The sequence below is a fragment of the Octopus bimaculoides genome, chromosome 1 (genome assembly GCF_046866305.1).
Source record: "Octopus bimaculoides isolate indiv1 chromosome 1, ASM4686630v1, whole genome shotgun sequence".
NCBI classification, from domain to species: domain Eukaryota; kingdom Metazoa; phylum Mollusca; class Cephalopoda; order Octopoda; family Octopodidae; genus Octopus; species Octopus bimaculoides.
In genome coordinates, this window is record NC_142928.1 from 114,994,802 (window position 1) to 115,009,952 (window position 15,151).

Genomic DNA, 15,151 nt, shown 5'->3' on the forward strand with positions numbered 1-15,151 from the left:
TGTGCATTCACTTTACAAGTTATATGCAAATTTCAAAATTACTTGGCATATGAAGAGAAAGTTTTACAATGTTTACATCAAGAATGTCTGTTGTGTAGTTTGAACTTATGTTCTTTTGAATAATGATCCAGTTATTATACTTCTATAAAACCATTTTTCATCTGTAAAAGCTGGTGCACTTCTTAAAACAACTGTGTTCATATAATTGAGCAAATCCATAATGTTTTATTAGGCTTTTATTGAGCAGTTTGCACAACATATTTTTTGACTAGTTTCAGTCATTTGACCGTAACCATTCGAGAGCACTGCTTTCAAAATTTTAGTTAATTATCTCGAGTCAAGCACTTAGATAAACTTTAATTTATTGAAAGGCTACCTTTTCTAGAGTAACTTAGAATAAAATGTTGATATAACTGATAAATGTTAATAAGAGCAATATCTGGTTATCACCAAATGTAATTATGAAAATAATGTCACTTGTGAGATTGTTGAAGGATGGATAAGAAACAGATAATGATATATTCTCAAGTCAACATATTTATTCTCATTAATTATCAGAAAGCTGTTAAAATTAGTTGTAGAAAAGTTTAGAGTGGATGACTAAAAAATGAACTTAGAATTACATCATCATGCCATAGTTGTTGTCACCGCTGCTACCACTGCTGCCACCATCACATCCCCACCACCACCACCGCGACTGGAAAGGAAAGAGATAGTAGCACACATACTCACATACATATACATATGTAGATACATACATACATCATCACCATCATCATTTAACATCTGCTTTCGATGTTGGCATATATATGTATATATATATATATATATATATATATATATATATATATATAATGGGCTTCTTTCAATTTCCATCATCCCAAACCACTCACAAGGCTTTGATTGGTCTGAGAATATAGTAGAAGATACTTACCCAGACACTTGCCCAAAGTGTCACGCATTGGGACTGAACCTGAAACCATCGGAAGCAAACTTACTGCACAACCATACTTGCACTTCATAGTCAAACCTGCACCTCATGGCCATGCCTATTCCTAAAAGCCATTAATCTCATTTGATAGTTTTTACATGTATGAACGAGAAAGAGAAATGCAAATTGTATGTTTGCTAAAATATGTATATTTTATTAGTGTTCCATCATGTGTATATGTAAGAGAGAGAAATGGAATTACAGAATATGTGAATGGGTGAGAGAGTGTCTTTTAAAACCCTGTCGCAAGACAGTGCATCTGACCACATTAAGACATCTCTGATGAAATGTTTGAAGTGGGGTTTATTTATAAGAAAATAAGATTCTATGAAATGCATTTTGGTACATGAAATGGAAGTAGGTCTTTGAAGTTAGCTAAAGATTTTTCACATCTATCACAAGATATTATTAGCTTTGATAAGTGTTGAAGAGCATGTTTATCTGACTGCATAGTCAGTTAAATGCTTGCAGTTGCTATATTGCTAAATATGGTATTGTTGGCTAAAAACAATGTTTCATCTATACAAAAACGTTAAAAGTTCAACTCTATGAGAGATGATATGGTACACTAACATTGTCCTTGTAAACAGTTACATCCTTTTTCTTGTATTTAAATATACCACTTTTCATCGATGCATACTGATATACAGCTATGTAAAGTACATCATCATCATTTAACATCTGCTTTCCATGCTAGCATGGGTTAGACGATTTGACTGAGGACTGGCAAGCCAGCAGGCTGCACCAGGCTCCAATCTGATCTGGCAGATTTTCTACAGCTGGATGCCCTTCCTAACACCAACCACTCCAAGAGTGTAGTGAGTGCTTTTACGTGCCAATGGCACAAGGGCCAGTCACATGGTACTGGCAACAGCCACGCTCAAAAAGGTGTTTTTTACATGCCACCTGCACGGGAGCCAGTCCAGCAGCACTGGCAATGACCTCACTCGAATGACTTTCTAACGTGCCACCAGCACAAGTGCTAGAAGGTGACACTGGTAATGATTACACTCAAATGGTGCTATTTACGGGCCACTAACACGGAAGCCAGACAGCTGCTCTGGCAATGAACATGCTCGGACAGTGCTATTAGTGCTCCACTGGCACAGATGCCAGTCATTGAGTATGGTTCAATTACGATTTCGATTTCACTTGCCCCAACAGGTCTTCACAAGCAGAGTTTAGTGTCCAATGAAGGAGAGGTTGGCATGGGTGCCAGTCATCGGATTCGGTTCGATTTTGATTTCAGATTTCAAATTTCAAATTCCAAATTCACTTGCCTCAACAGGTCTTTGCAAGAAGAGTTTGTAGTGTCCAATGAAGTAAAAATACGAATAAGTGAGCTGGCTATACTTCTGGCAGAGGTCACAGATTATGCTCTCACTTGCCTTGCCGGGTCTTCTCATGCACTGCATATTTCCAAAGGTCCCAGTCACTAGTCATTGCCTTGGTGAGGCCTAAAGTACGAAGGTCGTGCTTCACCACCTCATCCCAGGTCTTCCTGGGTCTACCTCTTCCACAGGTTCCCTCAACTGCTAGGGTGTGGCACTTTTTCACACAGCTATCCTCATTCATTCTTGCCACATGTCCATACCAGCGCAATTGTCTCTCCTGCACACCACAACTGATGCTTCTTAGGTCTAACTTTTCTCTCAAGGTACTTACACTCTGTCGAGTATGCACACTGACATTACACATCCATCAGAGCATACTGGCTTCGTTTCTTGTGAGCTTACGCATGTCCTCAACAGTCACGGCCCATGTTTCACTGCCATGTAGCATGGCTGTTCGTACACATGCGTCATACAGTCTGCCTTTTACTCTGAGTGAGAGGCCCTTTGTTATAGCTGAGGTGGACCATTATATACTCAAGTATGATTTCGTTCTCAATAGAGTGTTATTCAAGGGAATAATGTGAAAAATTTCTATAATCTTAAGGTGTTTGATTATCTCAAAATGCTTTATTCCTCATGTCTCCTGTCATTTAGACACGAAGCATTTCTAAGATACACTGGCTTCTACATAACATTACAGAAATCATGGCAAGGCTGTGGTTCAATAAAATTCACTTAGTGAAAACAATATAGTTCCATTTCTAAATTTTGCTTTTTCTTTTAAACAGTACTTCGTGCTTTGGGAATACCAACTCGTTCAGTTACCAATTTCCAATCAGCACATGACAGTAATGCAAGTATAACGATAGATACTCATTTCGATGAAAATATGGAACCACTTGACTTCTTGAATGATTCTATCTGGTAAGTCTCTTAATTTGTATTTCCTCTATTATTCCATCCATATAGTCACTTAATTACTAACTATCTCTACTTATGATCTGAATATATTTGTTTTACTTTTGTGCTGTTTTTTCAGAATGTTATACAATACCAAAAAATTATGAATTTTAATTCTGTCCAGATCTTTTATGCAACCAAGTACCAAATAACATTTTGTGTGCTACGATTTTCAACACCACTTGTATTTCGTTGTCTGGGTGTTTTTTTCTGTGATGATCTTGGTATTTCTACTCCTGTCTTTTTGCAACTGAAATCTTATTGTCACAGTGCTGTATTTTACTGTTACTGAAACAGTCCTTGTTTGGTTTGCTAGATGTAAATGAAGATACAATACACAGCTGATAAATTATACAATCAGTTTGAAGATTTGTGATATGAAGACCTACCTTATCTGACAAATGATTCGTATTCATCTATCTGACAAACTGGGATGAAGCTTTCTGGACAGCAGCCATATTCACATTTAACTGTGTTAATATATTCCTCACTGTTAGTCTCATTTGCCTTTGGTTCATATATGTATGCACACCTACACATTTGTACATGCCTATACACATGATATACACACATACACACATGCAACACACAGACACACACACATACACAAACACACACACATGCAGACACATGCACGCACACACACGCACATGCACACGCACACACACTACATACGCACAGCACACACACACACACACTGTTGTATATGGATGTTTTCTCTCTCCCCATTTTTTTCCTCATCCATTTCTGTTGAAGTAAGTTTGAAACATCAACGACTTTTCCATTCTTTCCAAGCATCAAACTAATACATCTGCTTGTTGTTCCCTCACCTGTCTTTGTCTTTTGTTTTCTATACCTTTGAACCATATATACATATATATTTATATATCATCATCATCATCCTTATCATCATCATCAGTACTATCATCATCATTTAACATCCATTTTCCATGCTAGCATGGGTCTGACAGAAGCTGGCCAACTGAGGAGCTGCCCAGATTCTGTGTCTCTTTTGGCATGGTTTCTATGGATAGATGTCCTTCCTAACGCCAATCACTTTACAGAATGTACTGGGTGCTTTTATGCAGCACCAGTATGGGTGTGTTTATGTGGCACCAATATGGGTACTTTTTACATGGCACCAGCACCTAAGAGCCCACAAGATTAGGAATACTCAGCTGGAGAGGAATGCATGGGACATGCCTGTATGCAAGGACAACCATGCTTTTACTTAGCTTGACGTGTCTCAGTCATCCCATCTGTGAGTTCCAACATCTGTAGATCCTTTCTCACTTTGTCTCATGTCTTCTCTACAATTAGATATATTGTCACCTCTTGGTGCAACTGTCTTCATTCATATGCACACTGACATTACCCGTCCAGCTGAGCATACTGGCTGTGTTTCTTTCAAGCCTCTGAATATTATTACCAGTCACAGCTTATGTTGCTCTGACATATATAGCATAGCTGTTTGTACACAGGCATCATGCAATCTGCCTTTCACTCTGAGGAAGAAGCCCTTCATTACTAACAGAAGTAGTAGCTCTCTGAACTTTTCCCAGCTTATTTTTATTCTAGTAGCTATGTTTTCAGAACAACCTCCCCAACAACTTACTTAGTCACCGAGGTAACGGAAACTGAGGGAATTTGTTTTTCTGTACATTCCTGGCATTTAATGCGGCACATCTGCCACATGTAAAGACTACTTACTCTGTTAGTCTTCCAGTGATATCACTGCACCTCTTATGTGTCCATAGCTTGCACAGGGTTCCCCCAATGGAGTTCCCCCAATGGAGTTCCCCCAATGGAGTTCCCCCAATGGAGTTCCCCCAATGGAGTTCCCCCAATGGAGTTTCTTCCAACATCTTTTCTACATATCAAGCAAGGCTATCACCCTGAAGAGATCTGTGATTTGTTTGTTTTCCTATTATCTAGTTCTGGTAGTGATTCTGCAATAACAACAAGGTCAGTCTTAAATTCCCCAGTTATAGCTTGGGGGACCATGATAAATAAGAGGGGGCTAAGAACTGAACCCTGGTGGACTCCTACTTGTACACTAAACTCCTTAGTATACTCATTGTTGACTCTCACCTTGCTAACTTTATCCCTGTACATGGCTTGTAGCTCTCACTAGTCACTCAATTATCCCTAGCTTCTGCACTGCCCACCAGATAAAGGAGCAGGGGACCCTCTCAAAGGCTTTCTCCATATCGACAATAACCAAGTACATAGGTTTATTTTTGGCCAAATATTTCTCCTGCAGTTGCCTCACTAGGAAGATAACATTGATGGTGCTTCTTCCTAGCATAAATCCAAACTACATCTCATCTATGCTAACTCTCTTCCTAATTAATTGAGCTATGACCCTTTCTGTAACTTTCATCCTCTGGTCCAGCAATTTTATACCTCTGTAATTATTTCTGTCTAGGGCATCACCTTTGCCTTTGCTACTACACCAATCAATGGGAATGATTTCCTCATGGACAATCTGATTAACTATACAGATGACTAGGCTATATCCCACTCTACCAGATATTTTAAGCATCTTTGCATAGATTGCTGATGGGCTGGAGGCTTTCTCTGTTTTCATATCCTTAATTGCTTTATCTGCTAAGATACTGTTGATTTTGATGGCCCCTCTGTTGGGTCCACATTAGGCAGGCTCTCATTCTCCCATGCATTCTCTACATTTAGTAACCTTTCATAGTGGCACTTCCAAGCATCCTTCTTTGCAGAATTTCTAACTGTAAGTGTGCCATCATCCATGCAAACACATTTCTCTTCTACCACATCACAATTTTCTCTGAAATGCTATAATGCAATCCAAAACACTTCAAGCCTCTGGTCCTCACATCACAAAACATTGGCAAACTTCCTCCTTTATGCTTCTGCCCTGGCTATGCATATCTGTCTTCTAGCCTTCCTGCTAGCTACCTGATATAGTTCTCTGCTGCCATCGTTCTTCCAGTCTCTCCAGGCCTGTTTCTTCACTCTAGTGGCCTTTAGGATTAAGTGGATGTAGTCATGCCTTTAGGATTAAGTGATAAGAAGGATTCTCTGTATAAGTCTGTCCACCTAAGATTACTACCTGTACAATATTACTCTTCAAGTCATACTTTGTATCACACACATCACCCTAGGTCTGGTTGGGACTTTGCACCAGCCACAGATTTGGTTAGTGGTGCACAGCAAGCTGTCCTGCAGGAACTTTCAGTTGCCCTCTATGTTACAAGTCTGTATTTCCTCCTCCTTTGCATTTAATTCCTCAGTTAGGGTGTCCCTAAATCTCAGACCATTTAAAAGATCCTTAAGCTTCCAAATCCTTCTTTTCCAGATTGCTCTACTTCTTGGATCCTTCTGGCCTGAAGTCCAAAGTCACTAATGACTAATCTATGCTGGGGGTGGGGTACATTCTTCTCATACATACACACATGCACATTACTTAAAACATTCTTAAACCATGTTTTTTCTCCCAAAACCTGGTTTATTTACATAAGAGATATTTAGTGTATGAATATAATGTATATATATATACATATAATACATACATACATACATACATACATATACATATACATACATATATATATATATATATATATATATATATATATATATATATATATATATATATATATATATATATATATATATATATATATATCCATATATACATATATATATACATATATTTATATATATACATATATTTATATATATATATATATATATATATATATATATATATATATATATATATATATATATATATATATATATATATATATATATATATATATATACATATATATATATAAAGTCATCCCATAAGTTCTGTGCGATATTACCTTTTTTAAAATTGAATGAAATTTAATAGTATTTTAGAATGTCTAATGGAATTAAAAATTATTTTTATGCATTTGTGTACAATTAAACTAAATAAATATTATTTTACAGAATACTAGAATTAAAATTTCTTTGATTAAAACCCTTTCTAACATGGAAGTATCCAAAGAGCATTTGAGGCACTTAATGGTTTATGAGTACAATAAAATAAACTCTGAAGCCGAAGCAACTCGAAACATACACTCAGTTTATGGGAAAGAATGCTTGCATGAAAGAACTTGCAGAAGATGGTTTGCAAAATTCAGAAGTGGAGATTTCAGCCTTGAAGATGAAGATCGGACAGGACGTCCAGTTGAGTTTGATGAGAAGCTCCTTGAGGCATTACTTGAAGAAAATCATGCATTATCAATTGAAGAATTGGCAATAAAGCTTAGTTCAAACCATACAACTGTTTATTGTCATCTTCAACAACTTGGAAAGGTTCCTAAACTTGGAAAATGGGTGCCTCATGAATTGTCCGAAAGCAACTGCAAATCCTGAGTTGACATCTGCTCTTCTCCCCATTCACACGATCTCATTTCACCTTTTTTGGATGGACTTGTGACTGGTGACTGAAAATGGATCTTCTATCGAAATGTTAAATGTCATAAACAGTGGCTTGGTAAAAGGGGAAAAAGGTCAACCACAACTGAGAAGGGAACTTCATGGAAAAAGGTTCTTCTCTCTATCTGGTTACCACCTAATGGAACAATCAAAGCTCATATCTACTGTCAGCAATTAGAGCATTTGAACCAAGCTTTGAAGAAAAAAAGACCTGCTTTAGTGAATTGAAAAGGAATGTTATTTTGTCAGGACAATGCGCGACCCCACACTGCAAAGATCACATCACAGAAGATCGAAAAGCTTGGTAGGGAAAAATTCTTCATCCACCTTATTCTCCCGACCTTGCTTCTTCAGACTAGCATTTGTTTCGTAGTTTACAGAATCATTTGGGGGACATAACTTTTGCAAGCCAGGAGGAGGTCGAAACTGACATTTCAGAGTTCTTCGCTTTGAAACCAAAAGAGTTTTACACTGATGGGATTAAAAGGCTTGTAAATAAATGGAAGGAAGTCATAGATAATCAAGGAATGTACATTGATGATTAAATTTCAATTAAATATAACGATTTGTCACTTGTTTTCTTTATTCAAAATTTGGACAGAACTTATGGGTTGACCTGATACTAGACTACCCATGACCCATTGGGTCACCAGGAAACTCTGACTTTCCCAGCAATGGAGTTTTGTTTCGTGGGTTTTTTCTTTTCTTTTCTTTTCACATGCTTTCAACGAATGTGACATTGAAATCACGTGCAAATGTGAAAAGGAAAGATTTGCTGCTATTTCTTGCACACCCTGCTACCACGTAACAGGTATTTCTGGTCCTTTATTGCAAATAGCGGTTATGTGGTAGTAAGGCATGCTAGAAATTACAGACAAATCTTTGGAGGTGAGATACGTTGAATGCACTCAAAAAATACCTATGGAAAAAAGCATTTCACACCGAGGTTACGAACAGTTCTTTTATGAAATGAATATTGGATTTTTAAAGTCATTATCACTTTAAAATATTTTTTTAAATATGCCAAAGAAAAATTTTTAACGGTATTCACTTGAACATAATTAAAAAAAAACATTAAAATATTGTCTATTTAAAGAAAGCTAAAATATAAATAATTACTGTACAAACAGCTTGCATTTTTGAAATCACATTCACTTAAAAATATTTCTAAGTGATTAAAATATTGTGTTTAACAAAAGCGAAAATACAGGGTGTCCACAAAGTCTGGATACATGGGGATTAACACATACTTTAAGAAATTATTATTTCTTATATTTAACTGTATATGTTATGATCTTATTTACTCCATGTACCCACATGGGGATTAACACATACTTTAAGAAATTATTATTTCATATATTTAACTGTATATGTTATGATCTTATTTACTCCATGTACCCACATGGGGATTAACACATACTTTAAAAAATTATTATTTCATATATTTAATTGTTTATGTTATGATTTTATATACTCATGTACCCTGTAGAAATATTTACTGTAAAAAATCATATCATATTTTTTTGTTGTTGAGTCACTGTGTCTAATCGAAAGATAAGAATTTATTCCCTTTCAGGATTAAGATTATTTTCCCATTATGTACCATTTTGGGTATCTATATCCCGGAAACCTCTAATATCTTAAAAACAACTTGTCCAATTTAAGCGAAACTTGTTTTATTCTGTTCGTATTAACATTTCAGGGTAAACTTAATTCATAATATTTTTCCATTATGCACCAGTTTGGCTGGGTAATATTGCAAGCAAGCCAGCATGCAAGATTTAAACTGATTTTTAATGTATTATAGATAGATAATGTGTGTGTGTGTGTGTGTGGGTGTGTGTGTGTGTGTGTGTCTGTGTGTGTGTGTGTGTGTGTGTATTAATATATATATATATATTTAAGAATCAGATAGTGGATGTAGTCATGCCTTTAGGATTAAGTGATAAGAAGGATTCTCTGTCCATCTAAGATTATTGCCTATACAATATTACTCATACTTTGTATCTTATTTTTCTTCTTGTTTTATATATTTTTTTCTAAAGGAATTTCCATGTATGGAATGAATCTTGGTTACGTAGACCTGATCTTCCCTCTGGTTATGATGGTTGGCAGGCTCATGATGCTACACCACAAGAAAGTAGTGATGGTAAGGAATATTTCATTATTGGAAATATTTTTCTGAAATTTAGTGTCGTACACAAATATGCGTTTTAGTTGATGGACTTCAGTCATGCTTGGACACCATCTTGAAACGTTTTGCTCAAATGAATCGACTCCACTATTGATTTTTTAAAGGCTGATACTTATTCTATCAACCTCTTTTGCTGGACTGTTAAATTACAAGGACATAAACAAAGACTGGTTGTCAGGTTGTGGTGGAGGACAAACATGAATATATATATATATATGTATCTATTTTTACTATAAGATGAATTCTAGCTCATGCTGAGCACTTCAACTCTAGCCCGTCTTTATATATTGTTATATTAACAATACATAATTATACAAAAAATTTGCAGTTTATATATATATATATATATATATATATATATATATGACAGGCTTCTTTCAGTTTCTGTCAAATCCACTCACAACACTTTGGTCAGCCTGAGGCTACAATAGAAAACACTCGCCATGCAGTGGGACTGAACCTGAAACCAGGTACATATTTATTTCTTAGTTTGGCATAATTTGTAATGTAATCTAATATAAGGAATTTTTATTTTAATTTATATTATTATTTTTAAAATTAGGTTTTGAAATTTTTAATTTTTAAATTTTTAAATTTTAAAGTTTTTGAGGTTTGATTTAGGTTTATCTGATATTGTGAGATGGAAGGAATTTTCCTGCAGTTATTTTTCACTTATTTTTATTTATTTATTTATATGGAAGGGAACTACTCTGTTTTACTTGAAGGAAGACATTGAAGGCATTTGTAAATAAAAGAATTTCTTCTTTTTTCATTTGAAATCATATCATTAACTTTGAATTATTGTATTGATTACGTTTTTGTGGAAAATATATTAGTTTTAATTTTTTAATCTTTTAATTAGCTAACTCTATAATTCTTAGTAGGTAGTAGTTTATATTTTTCATTAACTTATTGGTACGTTGATTGTCTATTTCCTTTTTGTGCTGTATAGTCAGTAATTGCAAATGTCATTAACAAGTATTTATATATTGTGAATTGTCATTTGACTGCAGCCAGGCTGGAGCACTGCCTTTAGTCAAACAAATCGACCCCAAGACTTATTCTATCAGTCTTTTTTGCTGAACCACTAAATTACGGGGATGTAAAGACACCAACATCACAACATCAGTTATCAAGTGGTGGTGGGGAGACAAACACAGACACACAAGCATATATACACACACACACACACACACACACACACACACACACACACACACACACACACACACACACACACACACACATATATATATATATATATACATATATATATGTATATATATATATATATATACGATGGACTTCTTTCAGTTTCCATCTGCCACATCCACTCACAAAGCTTTGGTTGGCTCAAGGCTATAGCAGAAGACATGTCCAAGGTATCATGCAGTGGGACTGATCCTAGAATCATGTGGTTGGTAAGCAAGCTTCTTACCACACAGCCATGCCTGCACCAATGCACACAACTACGCCTGTGCCTATATATATATATATATATATATATATATATATATATATATATATATATATATATATATATATATATATATATATATATATATATATATATATATATATATATATATATATATATATATATATATATATATATATATATATATATATATATATATATATATATATATATATATATATATATATATATATATATATAAAATCAAAATAAGCAACACGGATTTTAAAGATGATTGCAGTACGCACGTTTCATGCTACTCCATTTATTTAAGTAATGCAAGCATTACATTAAATGCGATATGTAGAGCAATCTTCAGCTGCACAAAAATGTAGAAAATTACAGTAGAATAGACATATTATAATTGTGGCAACATTTAAAATCCAAGTTGGAAGAAGAATACATAAAAACCCATCTTGACATAGCCAAGGCTAGCAGGCTAGTAATTAGTTCTAGGTAGAATTCTAACTGTCTCTGATTTTATTGTCTCTTATCTAGTGGTTATAGTATAAGGGGCAATCACTTCTAAGGAAAGGGAAGGTGTAAGCATTATACATGGATATGTTTATAAAGGTTTCTCTGGTTAGAGTGGCAACACTATTTTAGGTTGGGTTCTTTTTTACTGCTATCATAATGTCGGGGAATTAAACATTAAGCATTTAGGTCAACAGGGCTTTTTCTTTAGTCTGAATAAAACATCAGTATTGTTTTACATATACTAAGTATGGGAAATTTATAGATATCAATATTAGCTTAATTAATATGTTAATAATAATAAGTATGTTAATAATAAAAATGTTAGACTCATTTGACTCACATGACTGTTAGACTCATTTGCCCAACTAGGTCTGACATTGGCAGACTTAGTAAACTTATTCTTGACAATATTTTACCTTTTATAATTCCTAACTTATCTTTGAAATTATGGAATAATACTGATGAAGTACTAAACTGGTTTGGATCTATTGACAACACTGGTAATTATTCGTTCATCCAATGTGATATAAATAGCTATTATTCAAGCATATCCCCAATACTTCTAAATAAGGCTCTTATTTTTGCTAAGAATCGCTGTCTCATTACTAGGGATAAGATCGATATTATTTTGTTAGCTAGAAGAACTATTATTGAATTTGATGATAAGCTCTGGACTAGGGCCGATACCCCAGAAAACTTCGATATAGCAATGGGGTCGAGCGACTCGGCTGAAATTACGAATCTAGTAGGAGCATACCTCTTATATAGCTTAAATAAAGAAATCCCAGAGCTAAGGGGCGGTCTATATAGGGATGATGCTTTATTCATCATCCCTAGTAATAATAAATCGTTCATTGAAAGAATAAGAAAGAGAATTAAAAATTTTTTTAGAAGTTTCAACCTAAATATTACATATGAATATGGTACTAAGATTGTTAATTTTTTAGATGCCACTCTTAACATTAGAAGCTAGATTATACCACCCACATAGAAAAGAGAATGAAGTTACTAGATATGTAAATAGATTATCTAATCACCCACCAAATGTATTAAATTCTATAGTTAAAAGTATTTCTGAGAGAGTTACTAGATTATCTTCTAATATTGATATATTTGATTCTAATTCAAACTACTATAATGTAGCTTTATCTAAAGCTGGATATGACCAGAAAATTTCTTTCCTTAGTCTTGGTAGGCCATCTCTTCTTGATATAGATAATAATAATAATAATAATAATAATAATAATAATAATAATAATAATAACGAAGGGAAACCTAATAATTACGATACTATGAAAATGAAAATAACCGAAGAACTGAAAACCACAGATCCTAGAATGGACCACAGATTATATCTCCCAAAAATCAAAATAGACAATAAAACAACATCAATAATAAATAGCATAAACCTGGCCGTCACGGAACTAACAATCACAGAAACAACAGGCAATATCACTGAGCTAAATGACATGATATATGCGGCAGCCACTGCAGCCACAAAAGAAGCAGGATACTCACTCAAACCCATCCGAACAGGAGTTCTACCACCCAAACAGACCTTGTGGATAAATAACATCCAGAACAAAATTAAAAAAAAGAGAAAAGATTTGTCGATTCTCAACGAAATTAGTAAACAATCAACACTACTAAGTAACAAGAAGAAAACAAAAATACTGTACAAATACAGCATTACAGAAAAAGACTTACCTGAGGCAAAAGAAAAACTAAAGCAAGACATCCTTGCCAAAGCACAGAGGATCCGCCGGTATGAGAAACGCCAACGTTTCTTTGAACAAAACAAACAGTTCAAATCCAACCCCAAAAAACTCTACCAAGAACTGGGTAAAAATAAAATAGACATTACTTCAGCACCAACAGCAGAAGAACTAGAGAAATTCTGGAAACAAATATGGTCGGTGAAGCAACAACCCCAAAAAAGGACCATTAAAACAACGAACTTAGCACCTGAGCAACTCTGGGCCCCTATAACAACTGAAGAGGTCACCCAGACACTGCAAAGACTAAGCAACTGGAAGGCACCTGGACACGACAAGATCCCCAATTTCTGGTTAAAACACCTGCCAGCAATGCATAAGAAGCTGGCAGAAAACTTTAACAACATAATAGCAGATCCAGAGACAATGCCTGAATGGCTCACAAAAGGGAAAACCATCTTAATCCCCAAATCCACGGAAACGGAGAAACCACAAAACTATAGACCTATAACCTGTCTCCCTACGATCTACAAAGCCTTTACTGCAATAATATCGCAGAGATTGAGTAAACACCTGGAAAATAACAACCTGTTTCCAGAAGAGCAGAAGGGATGCTGCAAGGGCTCATACGGCTGTAAAGATCAATTATTGATCAATAAAGCCATAACTGAAGACAGCCGCAGAAAGAAGAAAGGCCTCAGTATGGCCTGGGTGGACTACCAAAAGGCTTTCGACAGTGTTCCCCACACGTGGATTCTGGAAACACTAGCCATAAACAAGGTGGCACCAATTATCATAAAATACATAGAGCACTCAATGAACAAATGGCAGACAGTGCTACAGCTCCAAACAAAAGAGGGACTTGTGAAAACGAAAGCCATCCCCATTAGAAGAGGAATATTCCAGGGAGACACGCTCTCTCCACTCCTGTTCTGCCTGGCACTCACACCTTTAACAGAATTGCTAAATAGAACTGGATGCGGTTACAAATGCTATGGAAAAACAGTCAGCCACCTTCTATATATGGATGACCTAAAATTATATGCAAAAAACGACAAAGAGCTAGAAACACTACTACAGACAGTACACGGCTTTACCAAGGAAATAGAAATGAAATTCGGATTAGAAAAATGTGCCAAAGCAACCCTGAAAAGAGGAAAATTAGTTAAAAGTAGCAATATAACACTAGATAAAGCCAATGAAATAAGAGAACTAGACGAAAGCCAACCATATAAGTATTTAGGAGTCAATGAACTAGATAGGATACAACATACACAAATGAAAGAAAAAATAAAGAAAGAGTACTATAGACGAGTTAGATCAATACTAAAAACAGAGCTCAATGCTAAAAACAAGATAATGGGTATCAACACTTTAGCTGTCCCAGTTATAAGCTACAGCTACAACATCCTTAACTGGACACTAAACGAACTATGTAAAATAGACAGGAAAACAAGAAAAATAATGACAGGATATAGGATGCACCACCCAAAATCTGACATAGAAAGGCTATATATACAACGCACAGAAGGTGGCAGGGGTCTTATACAGCTA

General features: G+C 35.2%; 1 protein-coding gene across 2 annotated transcripts in view; it reads left to right on the forward strand.

Moving 5' to 3' along the window:
* The window catches only part of LOC106878543 (protein-glutamine gamma-glutamyltransferase K), a 142,577-nt gene that overhangs the window by 82,604 nt on the left and 44,822 nt on the right, over nt 1–15,151 (forward strand). For both annotated transcript variants that reach the window (XM_052969397.2, XM_089356249.1), the window contains exons 8-9: nt 3,114–3,249; nt 9,780–9,883. In XM_052969397.2, the coding sequence (XP_052825357.1) occupies nt 3,114–3,249; nt 9,780–9,883 (240 nt within the window). The remainder of the gene's footprint in view (nt 1–3,113; nt 3,250–9,779; nt 9,884–15,151) is intronic.